This window comes from Psittacula echo, assembly GCF_963264785.1.
Source record: "Psittacula echo genome assembly, chromosome: 7".
Classification (NCBI taxonomy): domain Eukaryota; kingdom Metazoa; phylum Chordata; class Aves; order Psittaciformes; family Psittacidae; genus Psittacula; species Psittacula echo.
In genome coordinates, this window is record NC_137740.1 from 21,303,719 (window position 1) to 21,329,140 (window position 25,422).

Consider the following 25,422-nt stretch of genomic DNA (forward strand, 5'->3'; position numbering starts at 1 on the left):
ATAACTCAAATTATCTTTACAATAAAATCACTACTACAGAAAGCCAGCAAATATTTGAGTCTGATTGAGTAGGATTCAAATTGCAGTAGTAAGAAAGGAAAATAAACCATAAATAACATAACCAATCAACTGTATCTCAACAGAGGACAGACTTTAACATATTAAATCAGAATTCGCAAAACATGCAGATTCCTTTCTGGGTTTTGCGTTTTTTTTTTCTTGTTTGATCTTTGCCATTCAGAGTATCCTTTCTATCCCTGGCTAATAATAGGAGTAGGAACTCTGCTCTGGAGTATTCTGTATCTGTCATCATACCTGATGCATTGGGTACAACTTCTCTTCAGCATGTGAAACTGCTACAGACTGTACTTCTTTCCTTTTTGGGTCTTGAAGATGAGAAAGCGTAACAGTGTGGTATAAACCTTCTGTTCAGGAAATGGCATCTGTATGATGTCCAGGAAGTGTAAAATGCTTCCCTGAGTACAATTTTATGCACCACTTGCATTCCACAAAATGTCCTTAAAACAAGACTTAAGTAATATTTAAGGAATATGCCTTGAGCCAGATACTTAAAAGTTGCATTTCATTTTTTCTGAAAATGCCATTTTACCATCAGGTTCAGCTGCCTTGCTGAACTTTCTTTGTATTTTTGTATTTTGTGTTTGTAAAAAGCCTGATACAGTTAGACTTCAAAATGTTTTGAAATCTTTTTGCACTGGTATTAATACAAATGACTGTAAATGAAAAAATGTAGCTGTTCATTCGTGTTTTGCTGGCTCACTGCCCCAAAAGCCTCCCTCTATCAGGTACAGGAAACTTTGCCATAAGTTGCTCTTCACTGCTATACAGGATTTCTATCTGTTGTTAAGCCACACTCATTTTCCATCTCAATCCATTTAAAGTGTGCCCTTTTTTATATATAACATCTAATTAAACTATTGAGCTTTTTTGCTATAGTGGATCATTGAGACTAAAACAAGGTCATCTGGCTACCCCAAATTTGTACATTTGAGCAGAAAATGAAAGATTTATGGTAGCGTTATAAAGAACTAGTCATTTTGTGAACAGGAGAACTAAAGATATTTGTTTTCCTGTGGCTTCATGGATTCTTTAGCATCTAATACTGTTGTTGAGCTAATTTAGTAGGCTTTTCCCCTGGGAAGAGGAAAGAACAGTCAGAAAATCATCAGATCACAGCTTTAAAAATTCGCAGATTCCCAAAGACATCAACAGGGTTTTCAGAAACGTAAGTGCCAAAGTGCTATTGCTATTGTAGGTGATTTTAAAATCCCACTTGGCATCTCTCTAGATCACAGGGCAAAGCAGACCTTTGAAGATATTTACAGAACTTTAGAAATCTGCTTGCAAAGGTCCCCAGTGACACTGAAACACTAAAGAAAAAAAAATTCCTAATGGGTAGCTTATTCTATATACTGCTCATGTTTGGGGTGGGGAGGGGTGGCACAGGGGGGCTGGGTTTCATTGCAGTATTCTCAGAAATATCTATAAATAGGCACAACAGAAACTTGGCATTTAGTCTCAGCTACTTTCCCAAATGGACTGCAGGAATTTGCGCAGACAAATCTCCCACTGAAGCCGTTTTATCACGAAAGGTCTCAGCCCTGCACTGAAAATTAATCTCCCACCCAAACACAGATAAAAGAACTTGCCCAATCCTCTTTGCAGCTTTGGAGTTTAAGAAAAGGATGCAAAACAGGTAAATAATGACATAAGACCAGGCAAAATGTATATTCCTGATGATGCATGAGCTAGCAGAACACATTACTTGACCCAGTGACAGTTATAACCTGTGATTGCACATTAAATATGACACACAGTACCATTTAAAATATATCTGATTGGGCATAGTGCATGTCATTTATGACACATCACTACTGTTTCTTGCAGAAGACGGGATTAAATGACTCACCCCAACAAACTTCCTCAGAAACTCCTTGGAAGATTCAATGTCTGTATTGGAGAGCTCAATGTAGTCTCCCATCATGCCCTCTTCTGTGGCTGGCACCTCCTGGTAGAAGTGTTTGGCCCTGGCATAGAACTGCATCTCCCCATTGATAACTTGACTTGTCAAAGCGTAAAGTTTCACTGCAAGCAGACAAATCACTATTATTACTGTTAATGAAAGACATTTCTGGTTTAGTTTATTGCTCTGTAGACACAATGGTGAAGACCTATAAACTTAAATAGAGCCTTCAAACCACCAAACCTCTGTTTCTAAAGCAAAGGTGGAAGGAAAGGTGTTGGATTTAATCCTGCAAGACCTTGAAGAGACACAGTCCTCCTTGGGCAAATTCTGTGCCTCTCAGGCTCAGACATCAGTTCTGTCATCACACTATCTTTCATGTCAGTGAAAAATCATCTCAAGTTTGAAGTGAAAATGCATGCCTAAGAGTGCAAGGGGCTTGATTTGCTCCCAGAAAAGCTGGGGATGGCATTTATTGCTCTTCAGGGTCATCATTTCCGCTATCACAAACCTAACTGTTGTGCAGATTTCCATATATGCTTTCTAGCCATTGACAGCTGCATGGAGAGCACACCAAGAGAGTGTATGAATGAGGCACTCCCTCTGGTTTATTTTTAGTGATACTGTACAATCTGTGGCACTGCAAGTAAGCTGAACCAAAGAGCAGATGGTAGTCTCAGGCCTACATGAGTATAGAGGCAGGGAGACCATTCAGAAGAGACAGGACTAAATTTTCATCTGTCAGATCAAGGAGCAAGATAATCAGGGGGTGATACACTGGAAAGTTCCTGTGTGCCAGAGCTTGGATGTTTCTTTTCACTGGTTGTCTATTTTGCTGGTAATATACAGCAATCATAAGTTTGAAGCTGTTTTATTAAAACCTGCCAGCTTTGCTGGGTAAAAGATTATTATATATTACTCTTTAAAAAACTGATGCCTGTCTTTCACATCCTGGGTTTTTCTATACTCCATGTGCATCAGCATATCAAAAGCAGTTAGTTTTGCAGCTTAAAAGTCTGGATAGAGGCAGCCCATAAACAGTTTGCTTGGAAACCAGCACCCCTGACTATCCTGTGCACATGCAAGTGTCCAGGCATTTTCCTGTGTGTTTGACAGATCTTCCAACAAAAACACCACCACAGGCTTGCTTGTAAAAGCTAAGCAATAAGGAGGGATGGAGTCATACTGGGAACAAGTCTTTGCAAGCACAATCTTGCAGTGTGAGACCAGCTCTGCTGCAGATTCCCACTGTGCTCAAAGAACTGGAAATGATCCAGCAGCAAACACCTTTTGGGTTAATAACAGTAAAAAGCGAGAGCTCCCTACTGACTGTCTACATAGAAGGATCGGGGAGCAGTACTTTGTCACTGCACCTTTTAACTTTCACAGGAGCACTGCTGGTTGCTGCTGGGAACAGGCCATGCCTTGCTTACAATGGCTGGGGACAGGAATTATGCCCTCCACACAGAGGAAGAGAGCTAGGCCAGAGACCCTGAATATAAACCTGGAATGTATTTATTGAGGGCAAGCAAGCTCAGCAGGGAATGATAAGTGTGTGCCTGCCCATCCTCAGCAGGAGAATGACATTTTGGAGGCAAACAAAGGGGAGGACAAAGGAAGTAGGATGGGGAATAATTACCACCAAGGACCACTCGGAACAGAATAGTGCTATTGGATTACACATAAGCAGCATGCCTGGCATATCCTTCATCCAACAAAAGCAGCCTTACCAGCCCCTCTTGTCATCACCTGCTTAAGTCAACTGCTGAACGGATACTATTAAAGCTTTAATCCATTACACATTTATGTTATGCCTAAGAAATTTATACCACAAGAAGCACTGAGCCCAGCAAGGGTCAAACCTGGGAGTTCTACACACTCCACTGATTATATTCACATACTTAGAATAAACCATTTAGTTGGAGAAATTAATACAAAGGGGGCAGCAGCCAATCCTTAGCACAACTCGGCCAGGATGACTCCCAGAGCCTGGGAAAAAGACTCCATCAGTGGCTGTGATTCTTCCAGTAAATGATCTCCATCTTTCCCCTGGGAATGGCACCATCTTGTTTTCTCTGTGTCTCTGTTTCAGATGCCAGCCTGTCTGGTGAACAGAACTGAATCACTGCATGTTAGATTTGTTAGAACTTCCATGTAAGAGTCCAGTGATTATTTCTAAGCCTTGTTTAATGGACCAATCAAGAGACAGTGATTTATCCTGTTTTACCAGATTGAAGAGAAAGACATTTACAGGCTGTCTGCAGGCAGCTGGCAGCATGAACAACAAATAGTCAGAGTCCTTCTACTGAAAACATGAGCCTGACCTGAGGCAACACATGGGGACGATATGCTATTCAGGATATCAGATCTGTAGTGTATGCTCTCATATTTCTCACTCAGAACTAGTATCAGGGTTGCAGAATGCCTGCCGGGACTTGCGTGCATACACCAGCTGACTGCAGCTCCTCCTGGGCCTGCTGGGGCCCCAGAGCTCTGCCTTACGTGCTGGCATTCAAAACCAGCTCTGGGCTTAGCATCCAGAGCGTCTTTCTACTCATCAGTCTTTGCCAAGATCTTTTTATGCAAGTCTCCCACCTGAGGGCATGCAAATAATGTAAAGGGTGGCAATGTACCCAACATCTCCTGCGGACCCACAGTCTCACTCATGCTCCCTCAGGGTTACTCCTCCCTCTAATGAATTGCAATACTGCCTATCCTCCCAGTTTACAACCCAGTTTTCCTGATACAGCCAGTTAACCTCAACTCTGATGTGCCTTGCAGCTGTGCCTGGCTGCCTCTAGCAGCAGGACCAGAGGCAGAAGGAGGTTTGCCAGCTTGCAAGAACCTACCCTAAAAGAGAAGAGTGAGGAGGCACATGCCCTTGGTGGCAGTTAGCGTTGCAGCTCTGCTCCATTGTACCTCCCTCTCATCACAGGACCTGTCTGGCCTGAGGCACCTCCCTTCCCATGACTCATGTGGGACTACCTCTTGCATCAGGAAATACTTATGAGGTCTGTTATGGATACACAGTCTGATTTCAGCAAACTTTGTAAAGTAGGGCATAGGCAGGATAGGATGATGGAGAGTGCAACTCTTTCAGATGTTGCAGGGGGCAGCTGTCTTTCACAAAGTTTTCAGTGTTAAGGCAGGTAACTTGTAAGATTTAAGGTTAGAAATGTGGTTTTAGTAAAGCAAGAAGAAACTTTTTTCATGGTACACTTGGTCTCAGCTGATCTGCTGGCAAGTCCCCCAAGTGGAGATGGCTAAAACAAATGCACTGCAAAAGCAGGCTCAGAACACAACTGGCTCCCTAAAGGTCACTCCATAGTCATGAGACATTAATTTTAAGTTTCTGCCAAGACAGTCAGGGTGCAGAGTGGTGATCTATAGCTGAATGCCAACCCCTGGACTAGACAGAATCTATCTACCCAAGACCTTTTGCCCTGCAAAGTCCAAAATGTTATCTCTCATATTTTGTAATGGATCTGTTCAGAATTTTTTTTCCCAGTGCATCTGGTCTAAAACTCTAGAGAAACAGACCACTTACTACATGAGGCTGGGTGCAACCCCAACCTGCTTGGTTGTGGGGTTTACTCAGCTAAATTTCCCTGGCAGAAGTAAATGCTGCAAGTAATTTTTTTGAAGTTTTTATTTGTGAACATTATTTTGTGGCTTCAACTACTTTCTGCAAGATGCTGAACTAATTCCAGTCTTGATGAGTATCCCCTTTCACATGCAATATCTGCTTTGTGCATCAGTTGAAAAACAGTTATCTGGGTGCAGGGCAGAATTCACCTCTCTACTCTGGTCCAAGAACCATTTAAATTCTGTTTTGTAGAGAATGAACACTAGCTAACCCCCAAAGCAGATATTACTTAAAGACACGTGCCTCACACATGGGAATATTTATCTCTATGGACCGATCATCTAAGTTTTCCACCACAAATCTCACCCCACTGGCACCAAGTCCCATAGCCCATGTAAACACATGCATAATTTCCAACATCTGAGTAGCTCCATTAAAGTCCACTGGGCCTAAGGGTATTCACGAACATTTAAGTACATTATTGGATCAGTGCCTAAAGTTACTCACGTCTTTTATTTATAAATGTTACCCTGGTCTGTAAAAGTGATATGTTCCTCTTAACAGGCTGTGATAGCAGATATGCTCAGCACATAAGTAAACATGCCTAACAGTGCTCCACCACTGAGCCTAGCAATGGAGTGGGGAAAGCATGGAGCTAGCATAGCTTTCAGCAAGCTTTCTACCTTGCTGGCCCTGGACAGAACTGCAAGTTTCAATGTGAGGCTCAATTTCAGTGTTCTTATTCACATTCAGGGTTAAGCACACTCTTAACTACCTGACTAGGTCACAGTCTTGTTGTTGCTTTGGTTTAATGCTGTTCACACAGAAATATCCAGATGTAGTCTTGAAGCTTGAGAAGTTCAGTTAATTTCTGCTCAGTTCCACTCTGAACTGAACTGGTAAATGTCATTCTGCAGAGATGTTCAGACCTGCCACATTCTGTTCTCTACATCAGAGGAAGTACTGGTTCACAGTATAATCTAGGTTGGAAGGGATTTAAGGAGGGCTGTAGTCCAAATTTATGCTTAAAGCAGGGACACACATGAGGTCAGAGGAGGTTCGTCAGTTCTTTATTCAGCTAGGTTTTGAAAACCTCCAGTGATGGAGAATTACACAACCTCCCTGGGCAACTGTTCCAATGCCTGACTGTCCTCATGGGGAAAGAGTTTTTCCTCAGAGCCAGGCTGAACCTTGTTTGTTTCCATTTATGGCCACTGTGTCTTGTCCTCTTGCCTCATGCCACTGTGCAGAGCTCAGCTTCATCTTCTTCATGGTCTTGTAGGTATTGGCAGGCTGATACTTGGTCTCTCTGAAACTGTCTCTTCTGGCTGAACATGCCCCATTCTATCTGTGTCTCTTCATAGAGCATGTGCTCCAGTTCCCTCACCACCCTGAAGATCATTCAATTCGCTCTGTGTCATTTCCTGCATTGGGAGTTCCATTGTCCATGCATATGGTCTAATGACTGTTGCATAAAAGGGGATCATTATTACCCTTGATCAGCTAGCTATGCTTTTGTCAATACAGCTGCCTTTGCTGCCAGGACACACTGCTGGTTCATTTTCAGTTGCTATCTACCAAAGCCCTAATATTAGGACTGCTCTCTGGCCAGCCACTGCCCCACTCGTGTTCTTGTTGCCGAAGATTCTTCCTTTCCAGGTACAGGACTTGGAATTTATTTTTGAATTTTGGTGAATTAAAATTTCACTAGGTTCCCACTGTCTCTTTCCTCCAGCCTGTTTAGGTGCCTCTGAATGGTAATCCTGATCTAGAACTTGTAGACAAGTCCTGCCAGTTGGCTGCAATATGCCAATGGGATGAGCAAGCAGTCCTTCACCTCCCCCAGGTTATTGATAAAGATGTTAAACAGGACAGGTCCCAAGACAGACTCTTGCAGTATTCTTCTGACCTCAAGATTTGACCACGACTTTCTGAGCCTGATCACCCAACCGCATTTTAAATATCTTATTGTCCACCCATCCAGACCATGACATCCTAGCATGCTGTGAAGTTTCTTGCATGTGTATTCACAGTGTGCAAGCTACTCCACAGTACCTCTCCTTAAGAACACTTTTACTTCATGACAATAAGCATGGAGTAACAGACATGCTGTATGTTCACATGAAGGCTAGATTTACAGTACCTTTTCCATGGAGTCAAATTAATTTGGATAAGATGATAATTTGGATAATTTGGTGAGGCACTGGAATGGGTTGCCCAAGGAAGCTGTGAATGCTCCATCCCTGGCGGTATTCAAGTCCAGGTTGGATAGAGCCTTGGGTGACATGGTTTAGTTTGAGGTGTCCCTGTCCATGGCAGGGGGGTTGGAACTAGATGATCTTAAGGTCCTTTTCAACCCTAACTATTCTATGATTCTATGATTTTAAGATGGCAACAAGCTTGGAAGCTCTTTAGCTAAGCTTTAATGATGTGGGTCATGAAGAACCTGCAGAGGGGGAAACTTTAATCTGATAAGACCATTTTACAATGTTTGTTGGCTGGGAATAGAAATTCAATTAAAATTCAGACTACAAAAAGAATATATTCTTACAAGAATAAAGCAATTAAGCCTGGAAACAGCTTAATGCTGGACTGATGGATTTTCAGTTATTTGCAGTCCTTAAACCAAGGTATTTTTGCCTTCATAAACATACACTGTGATCCAGTCATACATTATAAGCATGTTGCATGAACCTTTACATGAAATTCTAAGCTAGATGTTCATACTGGTACCTTCTAGCCTTAAAATGATCCACTAGTACTTACACTAACAGTTAACACTGTAAGAAATCCTGCTCAGTTTCTAATATGTTGTGTTTATTTCCAAAACAAATGAAAGAATAACATTTTCGCAGACTTCTTGAGATTTTATCAACCTATAATTGACTTTCCTTCCTTTCCATCTTTCCTTCCTTTCCATTGTTCACAGCTACCTACCACTAGGGATAGGAGTATTTATCTTCCATGTTTCATTTTAAATAGCTTCAGATATTGCTTCATTTGAAAAACCACATCAAAAACTAAGATAACACAGAAATGTTTTTTTTTCTTTACAGAACTCATGAATTCTACCTTCTTGAGCAGAGTTCTCACCGGGGTCTGTGTAATTTCGAACAATCAGGTAAAACAATCCACTCGCCTAAATGGATCATTCAAATAGGGAGGCCTCAAGAATTCACTGTGAAGAGTAGTTTAACAGGTTCCACTGACACGTCCTTTCCATCTTAAATTCCTGCAGTTCTAATATTGAGTATAAGGTGAACAATTCTGCTTAAAAACTGACATGCTAATGTAATACAGACTCAAGTCAAATCTGCGTTTTAGCTATATTGTCCTGGGGAAATTTTGTTTCTTATTCAGGACTAAATTTTCATGAGAAATGAACATTCATTTTCTGCATCTAAAAAAAATTGTCTTGGCATCCTGGACCAGAGGCTGTCACTGAAATTCAGCTATAAACAAACATTTTGGAAGCATTTTCCTTCCAGTTAACAAACAGGAGGTTAGACAGCCTGCTGCAGAGATAAGGATTACGACACCTGAAGAAAAATTAAATCATTACCTTTCAAGCACTTGTCCAAAACAATGCAAAAGGCAAGGCTAAGGGCACACTGAATGACAACAAAATCGGTTATCTAGCAACAGAAAGTAAGGCATGTCAGCTCTGCTAGTTTTGCATTTGTCCTTCCAAGTTCCAAACAGGTCAATGAAAGTTTTATTTAAACGGTCAAAAAAAAAATGAACCATCAGCTAGAAACCCAACTTTATTTCACTCTTGTGGTCTTTCGCTCACGCTCCTCTAACAATCTGTGGAGTATTTAGGTAAAACAGCAGGGTACTGAATGAGTCAGAGCTGAGAGAGACTACCAAATGGTTTAGCTAGCACCGTAGTCTCTCTAGCCAGGCTTCTCAAAACTACTACTTATTGTCATTAATGTGCCTGCACTCTACCATCTAACATCACATGCCTTTCTGGAGCACAGTCACACATGTACACAGAAACTCCTACACACCAGCTACTCACCCAGAGGAAGCTTTTCCAGCAGATAAAGGTAACTCTGAAAGAAGTCATTTTGGATTGCTTTATGCAAGACAAAAGACATACTGTGCCGACAGAGTTCTTCATCTGTCTTGTGCCAGCGTGACTTAAAAGCCAAATGTGCTGCTTTATATGCCATGATGAAGATGTTTTTTGCAAGGGTGGACAGTTTCTGTGGCTGGTGCTCTCTGGAGGACCTGTCCTTCCGAAGAGGCAGAGGCAGCGTTGTTTAAATTGTGGCAGTGTGCTGTCATTCTATATCAGGGTGTGTGTGCAGAGCAGTGAAGGGGGTGGAGGAGGGAGAGGGGGGAGTGAGAAATGCTGGCTGTTGGCACTGGCTCAGAGTAATCTCTGGAGTGTCACCTTCTGAAACAAGCAGGTGCTGATAGTGATAAAGAACTCAAGCAGGAAATTGCTTAGCCGGAGTAAAAGTACATCTATTCCAAGAAAGTGGCTTTAATTCAATTACACTTTTCCTAATCTATTCAGCCTTCACTTCAAAGGAACTCTGATATTATCCAGGATCTCCTATCTCCCTCTTCTATATCTCACAGGGTGATTTTGTTTCTCTGTCTCTCCCTTGCTATCTGTTTTTCAGTCTGGGGCACTCAAGAGGAAGGCCAGAAGACAGAACATGGACATGCCTCTACATACACACTACCGTGTGTTCTAATAAACCGTGACTATAGCAAGCAAAGAGAAAGCAATAGATTCAGCTTCATGCTTTGCCACTGTCTATGGCCAGGGCATGCCACTCTCTATACCAGGTTAATTTAATCTGTTTAAATGGTACAGACTATCTCATCAGCAAAGGCTAGCTTGAAGAAATTACTGTCTAAGAACACAGGAATTATAAAGCCAGGGAAGAGTAACAGCTTTTTGCTTCAGCTAACAAAATACACAGAAGAACAAAATGAGGTAAACTGCCCTTAACAAATTTAGACAAATATATTGGCTGGCAAAGAGAAGGCGGTTCAGACCACTACATGAAGGAGGATGTATATCCTAAGTATATCCCATCCCTGAGGAGTATCAGGCCCTCAAGGGACAAGGAGAGACAGGTACTGCTTCAAAACTTTTTCTGCCCCTTGGTAGTTCAGGCACTCAGTGTGGTAGAGCTTCAAGCCTCCTGAGTTACAAAGGTACCCGGCAAGAGAATGGAGGCTTTGTATTGACTTCACTGACCTCCACACATTGTGCCCATGACAGTATCTGCTTTACAAGCTGTTTATTCCAGCTGTCTGCAGTGTAAGCACACTAACGCAGCAATGCACGATCAGAAAGCTGGATGTTTCCAATACAAAAGGGCTGCCATATGTCCCGAGCAGTACTGAAACTCCCAATAAACATCTAATTAAGCTTCTGAGAGCAGAACAAAGATGACCTAGCCTCCACCAAGGAAAATCACTAGTACTTCAGCTACACATAAGGCTAAGCAGCATTGAAAAATGCGTCGATTAAAGCATATTTTCCAACATGACTCACTTCCTTGGAGCAGTCAATCTCCGTATCTCTACTTTGATATTACTTACTAAAAGTACTCAGAGGAAAAAAACATTCCTGGGTATTACTGCTTTTCTTGTTTCCCCAACTACCATCCTGTACTACTCATTCTCACCTAACTGCACTGGCACGCTGCTTCCCCAGAGGTTCCAATCTACATGACTGTGCAAACGTGCTGGTGAACAGATCTGTGAATAAATCTTATTCAGAAAAATATACTTATTTTTCTTTCAAGTTGGATCAGTTCCCCAGTCCAGCCCACAGCTGACATAAGAGAATTTTTTATGTGCTACAGTACAGGGGCTGGAACAGCTTCCTGAGATGGCAGTGTGGAGGAGGTAGCCATACAGACAAATACACAGTGGCCTTACCAATAATGCAGACCTCCTCCCTGCCTCCTGTCAGAGAGGTGTGCTACAGTGGGTTCCATGAGAGCCGAAAGTAATCTAAGTACTAAAAAATACATTTCTACACTTCCACCCCTCCCTGCTCACGCATTCGCACTTCTGGGGTCTCTGCAGAGCCACTTCAGCTTGATACATTAGTTGGCTTTTTCTGTCTGGCCAGCAGTGTGAACCAGTTCAGCACAGAGCTTAACAACTGCCAGAGAAATGCAGGAAAGGAGGCAGAAATGTGCAGTTGAGGATGGGCTGGGGAGAGTGGGATCATGGCAATGGTTAGATCAGTTCTACTGCCAAAGTTTGTGCCCTTCCTTCAACAGAGGGCAATGTTTTTCATGCAACCTTAAACATTTCAGCCATCCCTTGAAATAACTCGGTTTCAAATTTCTTCCTGGTTTATCAGAGAAACACCAGGCTCTCTCCAACTAATTTTGCAATATGTGGGCCCGTATACAATCCTGGGGTATGTCTTGGTTTTCTCACAAATCTGGCCCTTTCTCTTTGCTTATCTATTTTCAGCCACTTGCCAGTTAGTGCACCAGGAACAGATGCATCAAGACAGCAAGTTAACGCTTTGGAAAGACATTGCACAAGCTCACTTTGTCACCAATAAAAGATACCCCCTAGGAACTCAGAGCCCACCTGTTCTGCATTTGACACCACATTTCGCCACGTTTCAATTTCTCATGGCTGTAGTTTTGGCAATGCCCATTGTATAGCAAAGTGACCTCTGCTTAGAGGTAGCAGTGACTCCAAGGATGAAACCTAAGCCCTGATGTGTCCTAGTGGAGTCAAACGCTGGGACGCACTGTGAAGGGTGCTGGGACTGCAGCTCCAGGGCTCCCCGTAGCTTTGACACTCATGAGGCCCACAAGGGCTGGGTTTCTACATTCACTGGGAGGATGTGCAAAAGCAGAAAAGAGCACTGTTTCTCCAGCCTTCTGTGCACAAAGTGGAGCTTAACTCTCTTTGAATTGTGCATTTGAGTTCCCCAGTGCTTACAAAATGCCCGAGTTACTGTGACTCTAGTGAACCTCTCTGAATTTACATCCTCTGAGAATCTGGCTGATTACAATGAATACATACACATGGGAAGCCAAGCATATTTCAGAGTCAGTCCCTATTATTTTAATGCCCTGCTAGTGATTTCATAACATACTCATAGCCCACTTTCCTTAGTGAAAAAGGTAAGTGCAGTCATTTTGTGTATGTCTCTGTCTACGATAGGTCTCATCCTGGTGTCACTCAGCAAAGGGAGTTTTGTTCCTCTGAGACACCATAAAACCCATGAGGATGGACAGGCATGGGTACATATGCACCTGTCTTTCCAAGGTACCATTCCCAACCATCCAACACAAATGTGTTAGAAACAACAGTCCACAGGATTAGTTTTTCCGGCTCTCTGATAACTTAGTGGTGGTTTTGACTCAGAGTAGTCCTGCCCCACAAAAAAAGGGTGAAGATCTACAGAAGGCATCATAATTCTATTTATTCTATTTGCACATGATCAAGACTGTGTCCCTCTTCCAAATAGCTCTATAACCTAAAAGTTAGTGTGAACATACACTCAGGCCTCAGATACTAGTGCAGCTAAGTGGGTGAATAACAACAGCATGAAGCCTTTTAAATCACTTTCAAAGCACTTCCTATTGCTGTCAAAGGTTAGGCAAAAGCATAGATTTGTGCCCAAAAGTGCCTGGAAAAGTCCACAGAAATATCAGCTGGTTTTGTTTGATTGTTTGTTTTCCCCCAAAAGTGGATGGTATATTCTCTGCCTATTTGTTGGCAGCAGCATCTTAATGTCTTCTGCTAAGAACAACTCACAACTATTTCACATTGTCTCCTAACCCCATATTCTGAACAGGAGTAGTACTGGTCTACCCAGAAGCTGCAAACAATTCAAGCACTATTATATACCTTACATCTCCATTAAAAAGAAGTATGGAGCTTGAGTATGGGCAAAATGGCACCCACACTACTTGCAGGATCACTGTTGAAATGTGAGTAAACCAACTTCTCAACTTTAGTTTCCTTTCCCAAACAGCCACCTGACTCTTTCTGAAGTTGAAGCCAGCTAGCCATCTTTTTTGTTGGTAGCAGGGACACTGGAGAATCTGTACATTCGGGTAAACTGAAGCCCTACACTAAAATTACAGTAGACACATTCATTGCCTCAAAAAGATTCTGGTCTAAAGTAAGAATGTGTCTGAATTTATATGAGTAAACAAATAGTTCATATTCTTCCCCTTGAAATCAGTTCTAGGCCATCACACTTAGCATAGATAAAATGAAGGATCAGCCTGATTGGCTTCTTGTTAAAATACCTGCAGCTGATCTTCACTTGAGAGTAGCAGGTTTAAAATAAGATATCAGATGGCTTATAATGAGTCACTGCAAGATCCAAGGTAGATCTATTTGTTGGAACATCAAGGTATTTAAAAAAAAGTTTGGATTACTTTTATATTAGTAGGTAACTACCTCTCTGCAGATCTGAGCTGCACACGCTACTTCTGAAACACATCAGCTGTAAAGAGAGGGAAAACGTGCACTAGCTCTACATATCAAGCAGGTCACAAAGGGTCAATTTTGCCTCTAAATTACTGTGTTCTGCTTAGAAAACACCTGGTATGCAATCTAAATTCCACATGGACAAGCCATCAGGATTGCTGTAAGATGTCTCTTTATCTCAAAAAGACTTCTATATTCATTCTTCTCCCTCACACTCACACCTGGCATATGCTGTCAGGAACACATATGCTTAAAGCAAGAAATTTTTATCTTTGACAACAAGTTTTTAGAAGTTCCTGAAAACCACAGGGTCACATTAATAGAAGAGGCACAGGCTGAGAGCACACAGGCAGTTATGAGGGTGGTGAGGCACTGGAATGGGTTGCCCAGGGAGGTTGTGAATGCTCCATCCTTGGCGGTGTTCAAGGCCAGGTTGGATGAGGCCTCGGGTGGCATGGTTTAGTGTGGGGTGTCCCTGCCCATGGCAGGGGGGTTGGAACTAGATGATCTTAAGGTCCTTTCCAACCCTAACTATTCTATGATTCTATGATTCTATGAGGGCAGTGAAAAAAAGCTGCAGGTTGGATGGCAGGTGGTAACCTTTACAACTGACTTTGCTGCAGCCGGAAAAGCAACTGCCTGTATTGTTCTGACTGCAGCTTCGGTGGCTTATTCAGAGCAGCGGTGTACACCAGTATCTGGGTGTCAAGCTCAGAAATAGTAATATGACAATGGATGCACTAATTGTCTGACTTGGCTGAAGTCCAGAACTCTTAATTACAGTCCTCGCCCACCTAACTCTGCACATGGGTCTAATTAGACTCAGCAGTCTTCAGAAGTATTACTGTGGAAATAATTTGGTTTTGAGTTGAGTATGGAATTGAGAAAAAACAGTTTTGGGTTGATGAGAAACTGAAATATTTCTCTTTTCTCACCCCCAAAAAAAATCTTGTGTCAGGCCAAATAAAAGGTTTTGTTTTGTTTGCATTTCTTTATTTGTTTATTTACAACTAAACTTAGGTAAATTTGGTTTCAGTGTCTCATTTACAAGTGCAAACAGCAATAATGTTGTCACCAGTAAGCTAGTCAGTCTTGCAAAATCCCTCTGCAGCAAAAGGACCCAAGGAAATGCAGAGCAGAACAGGTCTTTGGGCAAAGACCCAACCTTGAGATAGGACTTCTGATCTCTCATGAGAAACCTTGCTTTGAGCCACACTTCCAAAGCAAAGTTCACTGTCTGTAGGTCAGGATGACTCATGTCCTTCAGGGCATATCCTGCACAATTCCCCTGTGCTTTCACGGGTGCAGTCACAGCAGCAATCTGTTATCATTTATACAATTGGAATTTAGCAATCTGGAATTCCATCTGAAGCTACAAAACACAGCATGTGAGCCCTATGGGCAAATACATTATAATTCATGTAAATGAAATTGGCCAGAGCTTTACCCCGACAGAGGGAATACACAGTTCTTTCCCTCTAATACTTCAAGCTCTGAAGCTGACACTAAATTACATTTTTGAGTGAGTGAAGCCACTCTTAGGTAAGAGTGGGAGCCTGTCTCATCATGCCTCAAGTACAGCGACAGTCACAGTGGGACCCTGATTTGGAGATCCATAAACAGTATGCTAATGTAAATAGCAATATCTGGGGAGGACTCCTGCATGCTTTGACCATGAGGATTTTATTTAGTCCTAGTTAGGGACTCTCAGTAGGGCTGGGGCTGAAGGGAAGGAAGGGCAGGGTTCCTGATGAAACTGCAGAAGGGGCTGCTCTGTTGTTCTTGATAAGAAGCATGACAGCTGTGCCCACAACATCTGGTTTTCATTGAACCCTAGTGAGAGTTCCTTGCTGAGTCTCTTCCACCCCATATGTGGTGGTTTAATTGATGGAGCCTGAGAAGGTTTTAGGTCCAGCATGGAATGCCGCCTTTCACTGTGATATGTGACTCCAGATACAGTAAGGGCTGGGCTGCTCAGTCATCTTTTAATTGCATTTCTTCTCAATACTGAATTTTGCATATATTGCCCTCTGTTGGTTCAAACACATGGTAAAACTCACTTTCTAGGTGGAAGCTAACAAAAATCTCCTTCTGCCTGAGTGGCAGGGTTTGTTTGTTTTGGAAAATGCAGGATCAAGACAGCTGTAGCCTTGTGCATGTGTGTGTGCATAGTTCATATCCCCCCATAGCTCTGTGTTTAAGAATGCAGGCACAGCTCTTTAACCAAATTGGAAGGGAGTCTGGAGACTGGCTGTCTCAGTCATTGTGGACTGCACATAAGAAGAGAGTTTTAAGGAGTGACCAGAGGGGATAGTGGTTTGCTGAGCCAGGATAAAGAGGATGTTGCACACTCAGGAAACAGCACGAAAAACAATACAGAAAAGCCTGTGGGAGAACTGGGCAAGTGGGAGATAAGTCTTAATGTCTTTCAGCTCTGGCATGCAACTGCCAGAAATGCTTTGGTAAAAAGTCTCTCAAGGCTTTATTTGTAATTCCAAAGCAAAAGAAAGATGGCAACCCACACCATCAAAGCTCCTTCTGCACACAACACTGCCAGAAAAACATGCCTTTCCACTTCCTCTCAGCTGGATTCTTCCTACCTAATGCATATGATTGACCCATCTGCTCAGATCAAAAATATCCTGCCCAGTTATCTTGTCTCTGACAGCGAAGAGCTGCAATAAACAGTCTAAGCCCTTTAGCTAGGAAATGTGCTTTGGCTGGTTCTTTGCACTTACATACTGCTCCCACACAGAGCCAAACCAGGTTATTTTCTTGAACTCTTTGAAGGCCCAGGCATGAAGGCCCCCATCCTGAGCATACAGGGGCACACACTAATGATGTGACATGCGAGTGGTGATGCCAGGAGGAGACAGCCTTTCTCTGGCATGTGAACATCAAGACAAAACAGACACTCTGAGGAAGTAGAGGGTGCAGGGGGTAACACCAGATCTGTAGAAAGAATTTATATGGGTAGACCATGGGTTAGAGAGACCATTTAGCCTTATGCAATACGCCTCTCATATTACAGAGGCTGAGATGTAAAGATCCAGGCTTTCAGATCTCAAGCTCTGTGGACCCCTCCTTGCTGTTGGCTAGGATGGCAAACACATTGGTGAGGTGGGCAAAGACCCACACTGGACAAGAAACTGCCTGTGCTGCAGCTGGTCTGGATTTCTGGGACAGTTTGGCCAGCCCATTCATCTGTGCTGTCTGGATAGCCTGTGCACAGCCAGCCTGACTCCTCTCCACTGCCAGTGAGCTGCACTACTTAGCTGCACTCTACTTAACTCTCCCTCAGCACTGTCCCTGTCATGAGTCTCTCTCTACCTTGCAGCCAGAGCACACAACCTCTTGATACTCAATTAACTCTCAAACTCTGTGCACATCTTTCAACGGTGACTGCACTTGGCCAACATGTCATAAAGTTATTAGAGGGAGGAAGAAGAGACCTGATGGACAGGTAAGGCAAGATAAAACTGATTTCCTGAGGAAGCCAGAGGAAAACAAGGTGAAAGGAAAAAGAGAAATTGACTGTAGGGTACAAATCTGACAAGTGACCTTGAAAGGCCTCTTCCAGCTTTAGCTCCTGACAATAAACAGTCTGGTAGAAACTGGAGGTGTGGGGTTGCACACCAGAGAAATTGCAGGAGGTCAGGATCTGTAAGCAGCATTTTTAGTGGATCAGTTAAGTATTACAAGTATACTATCCCCTGCATTTCAGATACAGCATATCTGTGACATTGCTTACTTCGACAGCCTTCATCCTTAATTTGTCTCTGATTTATATGGAGTTTCACAATACCAGGAATTATTCAGTTAAATCCAGTGCATGCTTTGGAACATTAAACTCAGTTTTTGGAAAACTAAGCGATAAGTACCAAGAGGTAAGAAAACTAGATTAGGCCCAACTCCCAGACAGCACAAACACACAGGGACATGGGTTGCACACACTTCTTGTGAAATACTGCTCTTACACAGTGGAGTGGCTCAAAATTTGCAAAAAACGCTTTGCTCTGTACTGAAAGTAGAACCCTAAATTACCAAGACTGGAAACTATTTGCTTTGCATGAACAATTTCTGAGCTCTCAGACTAGAACCTTTCAAAAGCCAAATGTATGTGTGCTGTCCTTTGGAACCAAAAAATAATCAAGACATGAATAAGTTTGAGATGGTTAAATGTTTCCTCCAGAGGCTGCAGATTAGAAGTCTGGGCAAGTAGCAAAGGAGGGGAAAAAAAAAAGAGTAAAATAAAAGAAGAAACTCTTAAACAACCTGACAAGGGAAACTTAAATCTTATTTTTAGGGGGTTTGGTTGTACTAAAGCTTGAAAAATTAAATCCACAGCTGTCTCCAGAGGGCTATATCTCACTAAGAAAGCTTCAAGTAAGTTTATCATGTATCCAACACCTAGACATTGGACCTCAGGGACCACTAGGATAATATTTCCTCTGGATTAGCAAGAAAGCTAGCAAGTGACATTTGTATGAGACTAAGTTTAACAGGTTTTCTTATTATAAAATGATAAATGAAGAATGAGCATGCTGGGAAGGAAAGTTCTTGCAGTTTGTAAATCTAACACATCCCCATTATTTCTTAAAAAATGCACTGTTATCTCCTAAATTAGTTTTATTTGGTGACATCAGTAATTTGATGTTTTTATGTCTATCATCCTCCCAGTGAGGATCAATGTGTTCTTTATGAGCAATATTTTTAATCTCATAATCCTCTTTATGAGTAATGCTTTTAATTTCAGAGACCATGAGCACTGGCATTGAGACAATATAGCATATATGAAAAAACTTCAAGAAAGAAACTATAGGAAACACAGGATGGATCTGGCAGAATTATAGTGCTTTTCTTCTTCTGGGATTCTTCACTACTAGCCAATAAAACAATGATATGTTGGAATGCTATTAACTCACCTCGCTGTGCCTTGCCACGACAACTGATATGCTCCTGGGTTCCAGGGAAATCTCACGAACCATATGAGATGGAATACTTAGCTGGGGCTGGGTGAACTAAGGACAATATCAGTATCTTAACTTTGAAACTGGAAATCAAATAGCAAATTGAGTTATGTACAGAAGGCACAAAATAAAACTTGAACATCTACACATATGTCGATGTTGAAATTTTGTAGGATAAATCACTTTTTATTTATGTATTTTACACTTTCTGTGTCTAAAATACACATGTGAGGAACAGACCACAGGTCCCCACAGCAAAATGCCTACAGTCTGTGGATGGGCTACAGAAGTCTAGCATTATCCTGTTCTGCCCACAAAGCACATCAGTGACAATTGTGTCTTCCAGTTCTAAGGAAAATCCAGAGTTACACACTTATCCTACTCTGTGCCCATACAGATGCATATGTAGGACATGTAATGAAGAAAAGGTATACATAGCAAAATTAAATGAGGACAGTGAAACGAAGGGAATTACTTAAACAGCTTACAGATGGTAACTAAATCAGTTGAAAGCTGAAGGATTGTTTTTTCAACACACAGCTCAACAGGATTGTTTTTTCAACACACAGCTCAACAGCATTGTAAAACTTCCAGTATTGTATCCCAGAAGCTCATGAGAAATAGTAATTACCACAGCTGAACTCCTGGGCTCTTGTGTTTTCTTACCCATGGGCCAGCCAGACAAGCCCTTGATCCTTCCTTACCCCAGTGCTTTACAGACTTCTGGAAAGTACAGCTGCAGTAGTCTCCTGTTGCCCACCATACACTTTATTTTGAACACCATCACCTACCTCTTCTGACTGTGTCAGAAGGTGCCCCATACACTTTCCTTCCATTCCTTCCCTGTGTCTCATAGCCAGCAACCGCTCTGTCTGTTTCTGTGCTGAGCTAGGACAGCATGTGGAACCCACAGTGCTCCAGAGCTCAGGTTGATGGCAAGTCACATCCACTCTTTCAGAGGCATTCTAGAAAGCTCCTCAGAAAAAGGTATCATGGCTGGTATCATTCTACCCAGAACCGATGGCTTATGAGGAGTATGAAGCTAGTGCTAGGCACTAAGTGCAGCCTTAAGGCTCTCCTACCTGCGAGGAAAACGCAACCATAGCTCCCATGATAACCCTTCACCTGACATCCTGACAGCTGACTGTCACATAATACATTTTTTCTTACAACTGCCTCTGTTCTACACACTCTTCCAGTTTCCACCCCAGACATGTTGCCACAGATTGTCCTGGGAAGACCAAGTAGAGTGAAGGGACAAGCGCACTAAATCAAACTGAAGTACAGCATTTGCTTAGGTTCTTGGTAAGTCTAAAACCGACTCACCACCCACCTGATCCAATGTCCTACTTCCTCTATTATTATCAACCATGATGTAAATAAACCAAATTAGCATAAGAACAGAACCCATGAAAGAATTTACTCTACACTCATCATCCACATTTGCTTTCTTAGATTTAAAAACCAGAGGGACTTCCATGACCATCTAGTTGGCTCTTCAGTATAATACACATCAGACCCCCATCCCTGCATCAAGACCAGACTTATCACTACCAAGGGTAAGGATTACTTCATCCCCATAAACAATATGAAGTCATCCTTCTCACCCATTCAGCACTGGAACGACTTCAGCTGAAGTACTGTACCCAGGTTTGAGCATGGCTCTTCAAGAAAAGTAAGGGCTGACTGAGTAACTCTGATAGAAGAAAGGAAGGGTTTTCTTGGAATAGCAGCAATTCAGTCCTGGAATAGATTCCCCAGGAAGACTATAATGCACATCACTGAAGATGATATTAGCGATAGGAATAACATTGGTACAAATTATTTGCGTTGGGGCAGGGAGATAGACTGAAAGAGGTTGCTTCAGCACAATTTGCTTTGAACCTCAGTCTGTTTGAGCTGGAGCATTTGTTTCACAAAGGCATCTACTCCGGACATAAAGATTGGTACTAACGGGGAAGCATCTGGACATAAATCCTAAGGTAAGTTATTCCACTGGTTAAGTGCTATCCCACTAAAATTTTGTGCTTGATTTCAGGTCTGAATTCATCTAGCTTATATGCCTCTCCTTGTGCTTCCACTCTGCTACACTTCTCATGTGCTTTGAATAAAATTAAATGGCAACAAATACATAAGTGCTGCTATCTGCAAAAGCAGCACGATTTGCCCTGCTATGAAGAACAAGGCTAGTGGTGTCCAGGACAGTTAAAAAACTTAATGAAAAATATTTTGGCTATAAAGTGTTGTGCAAAATTGTATTTTTCTTTCCTAAGGAAATTACTGTTGCCTGAGATATTTCTGAACAATTATTGAAAAATGAAATTTACCTTTTGAATCTGTTTGAAATGAGTACTTTGTTTTAAGTCAAATGTCTGAGGACACCACTTCAGCTGAGGTACCCATTCCTTACTCTCCCTTTGGTTTTTTTTTTGACAAAACCTGAAAAAGGACATTATTTTGAAGCAAAGTAGAAAAATCTGATGATCACATGCAGAATTCTTTTCTTTTGGAGGGGATGAGAAAGAGGGGGAATTCCTGATTTATGATCAAACATAGACTTGTTCAACTGTAAAGGAGACCCCTTCTTGAAAACACTTAAGCTAGCACTTAACTTTTATTACTGTGGCAAAATTAAGCATGTGCTTGAGTGGTTGCAGAGTCTGAACCATAAAATGTCATAGCTTTTATAGCATTGAGTCTGCTTTCTGCCTGCTACATCTAATAAACATTAAGAGGTGAAATTCTGTCCCCATCGGGGTCAATGGTAAAATTCTCATTGACTTCAGAAGAATCAGGATTTAGCACAAAAAATCTCCATCATAGTCACTGCAGCCCACAAGATGACATGAGCAGAGAGAGGCCATCTGCTCACTCTTGTATGGACACTTTTATAATTTAATCTTTCTGTTTTCCTTAGCATAATTAAAATTAACCCAAACTGAAAGCACATCATTGACTCTTTGGATAGAGATACTTCATTTCAGGCAGTTTGTTAGAAAACAAGCAGAAATGAAATAGTGCACCGTACATACTGAGCACACACATACAGAACATACTGACATATGCATGTGGCACTTAGGGACATGGTTTAGTGGTGGACTTAGCAATGCTAGGATAACAATTAGACTTGATGACCTTAAAGGTTTTTTCCAACCTAAATGATTATACGATTCTGTGAAAATACACGACATGGCTGTTCCATACTCCTCACAGCAAAATTCCCTCTTAAAAGGTTGGTCCCTTAAGGGAAAAAAAAAAAAAGCTAATGTAGTGCCATTAAAGTACTTTTTATACCTTCCAACGCTACTTCCATCAGCCTTGCTTAGGACATGAGTAAACTGGTATTTTTTCCATAAGCAGCAACCTAAAGTCTCAAGTCAGGTGCTGAAAGTCCAGGTAGATGGTTGCTTTGCCACATCTTCAGCTGAGCTTGGGTACTGTATTCCTGCCTTGCAGGTGTGCACAGGCCTGCACACGCAGAGTTTGTAATGCTCCAGTGGCGGAGGAGCACTGAAGCACAAGATGGCAGAGGTCAATTTACCACCAGCTGGATATACTTACTCAGCCAAGTGAATGAGAGTACAAGGCCATTAAACAAGATCACTTTCATGGAAGTGAGCAATTTTGATTTGAATAAGGCAGGGGAGAAAACAATATACCCTTTGCTCCATAATGTCTAGTTGACAGAAAGTTCTGCTTCTCTATGAAGAGATCTGCTTCTTTTCACATCTTTATTTTTTTCTTTCTACATTGAAACAGTAAAACCCTACAGCTAATTTTCTTTAGTGGTTTAAATAAGCCTCAAATTAATGCATTTAGTTAGGTCAGTGTGCAGTTAGATATATTACAAAATTCAAATCAAGCTCTCCATAGAGAATCCTGTTTTCATTTTTGTGAAGTTTCATGTCCAAGGATAACAAGAGCACCCTTTATTTACCAGCACAATCACATGTCATATTGAAAATGCTCTTCTCTTGCACAGATGTCCCTGTCACTGCTGATCAAAAAGGCATTCAAGAATCACCTTGATCTGTGTCCTAAGATTAACTTCATCCAGAAGAGTTAAGCCAGACTTTGCCTTTGCATATCAGATTTTATTTTGCCTCATCTCATTTCTTCCTTCCAATATAAACCTTTAAGCCCAGGGTTTATTACCTCCATACCTCAAACACTTACTGTGTGACAGCACAGCAGAACATCAGCATCTCCATCCCCCAGTGAGTGCATTGTCTAATCACTTAAAATGTTTCTCTGAGAGTCATCCTTTCAGAATATTGTAGTTTATTTTAGCTAATAAAAAGCCTTAAAGAGTTTCATACATAGTTCGTCTTTAAAAGGATTAAGAAAATATCCTGTATGCAGTATTTTTCCCTTGAAATCCACCCATGTTCTTTTTTTCCTGAGAGTAAGGTTCAATCTTAGATGGAGAGATTATAAATCTCAAAATTGCTTCAGTTGCTTAATTGCATAAGACAGAAATTAACCTATTACATTTTAACAATTCTATCTTCTATAGAAAAGCAATGTTGCTTATTCTGTTTGATCTTTTTTCTTCCACAATGATATAAAAAAATTTGTGTAGGACTCAATGAAACTTTGAAGAAATCGTTTTCAACATATAGTCTTGTGGTTATATACCAAGGGCCCATGTAAAGCTCACTGAAGACAATGGAAGCATCTTTTTTGACTTCAAAATCAGGGTTAGCTCTAGTACTTTTCAGTCATAATTAATTTGATTTATACTAAGAGAACCAATAGGAAAAAATTATCAAATTACAAATTACAAAGTTACCATGAGACAGCATGGTGGGTGTTGCTCTGATGTCATGGACAGCATTCTGTCAGGTTAAGAACACCTGGCCATATCTTGAGGAAAGAAAAAAAAAACAACCTCAATTTTCTGCATAAAAAGGGTATGGTTTTCACATTTTTAATGCAAACAAAGAACAAAAATATTGCTAATTTCTTCACCTTTTCTACAAAAATGTTTTTGTCCATTTCTTCTACATATATTCTACCATATATAGTTAACTTGAGAACGCTCCACATTTCTTTCCTCTTGTTCTATTTAACCACCTGCTTCACTCCTCTCTCACCCAACTTCTCTTCATGCAACTTTCTCTACCATTCTCTTTCTATTCTGCCTTTCTTTGCAACTCCCATGTTTTTTCTCACCCTTCTTTAAGTTCCCTCACTAAAAGTCTTTTCTTCTACTTCATTCTAGAATAGTATTTCTTACAACTGCTCTAAGGAAAAAAACCACCAAGACCACTCAAACAAAAGAAAAAAGGAGAAACAGAGAGGTACTGCATATTCCAGCTCCTCTTTGCAGCCTGATTAGCCTTCTGCCTCAAATATCACTCTTTCATTCTCTTTGTGTATGCTTCTAACATGCAGGTGAGGAGACTCTCCAGGGCCCTATGGTAATACCATGAAGCTCATTGAAATATAACATAAGGGATGTAAGAAATTGTGCAAAGCAACATCAACAGCTTAGGGAAAGGCTGTAGAACCAGACCTCAGGAAACATTTGGTTTACAATTTAATTTTCAAAGAATCTACTATGTAATACAAGGTTTTTAGTGTGGTTTTCTAAACCTAGCATCAACTGGTTGTCACTGACAAAATTATCTGATCTTGGCACTGCTTATGGCTCAGTCACTGCAAAGCTGAGGTGTTCTCATCTGGCCTCTGTCAGGCTGAGACAGGCTTTGCTGTTCTTCCAGGCCTTGACAAACAGCCAATTTTAACCCAAAGTCTGTGGCACATTTAACTACAATAAATGTTCCTTTCCTCATATTTTTCAGGTCCCACATTCCTGTGTATCCTTCTCATCTTGTAATCCTTGACCTACTTTTTCATAGGTGTCTAAAACTATTCTCCATTTGTTGTCATATGTGGCCAGATTAAAAAAAAGAAATTCTCAGTGAAATAGATGGAGACTGTCAGGTGCTTCGTACTCAGGAAATTAATATTAGACTATTTAGTTACATGACTTGAGAGTTTAATGTTTGGCTCATGCTTATCTGAAGAGCTGCTGAAATCACTGAAGAATTGTGGCTCTGACAGGTAACTGTATATACATTTTTCTTTATGACAGTCATTAACAGATGACATATTACCATAATAAAAAAATATAATAAGGACAGTAACAAAAGTGTTACGTTCTAGCAATGTTTTGTAAATTCACTGCTCTAAGGTAGCACTTTATATTTCACAGGGTACTTTTTTTTTTGTTTTTTGGTAAACCAGAGGCAGGGCACAGTATGGACACCTTAAAATATTTTTTGCTGCCCTGTTACAAATTATAAAAAAATAATGTCTTTTAGTATATATAATTTTTATTTTTTTTTAGTGTTTAATAGGATCAGTAGACATTAAGCATTCATTCTTTATACTTTTTCACAATAAAAACTAAAGCTTAGTTACCT

General features: G+C 41.2%; 1 protein-coding gene across 2 annotated transcripts in view; it reads right to left on the bottom strand.

Annotated features, from left to right (window-relative positions):
• The window catches only part of NTMT2 (N-terminal Xaa-Pro-Lys N-methyltransferase 2), a 36,262-nt gene that overhangs the window by 9,653 nt on the left and 1,187 nt on the right, over positions 1-25,422 (bottom strand). The window contains exons 2-3 of one of the 2 annotated variants that reach the window (XM_080623021.1): positions 23,784-23,857; positions 1,931-2,106 (exon numbers count right to left, since the gene is read on the bottom strand). In XM_080623021.1, the coding sequence (XP_080479147.1) occupies positions 1,931-2,106; positions 23,784-23,796 (189 nt within the window). In that variant the 5' untranslated portion in view covers positions 23,797-23,857. Of the gene's footprint in view, positions 1-1,930; positions 2,107-9,594; positions 9,852-23,783; positions 23,858-25,422 lie in introns of those variants that run through there. The other variant, XM_080623020.1, reaches the window with a different exon arrangement.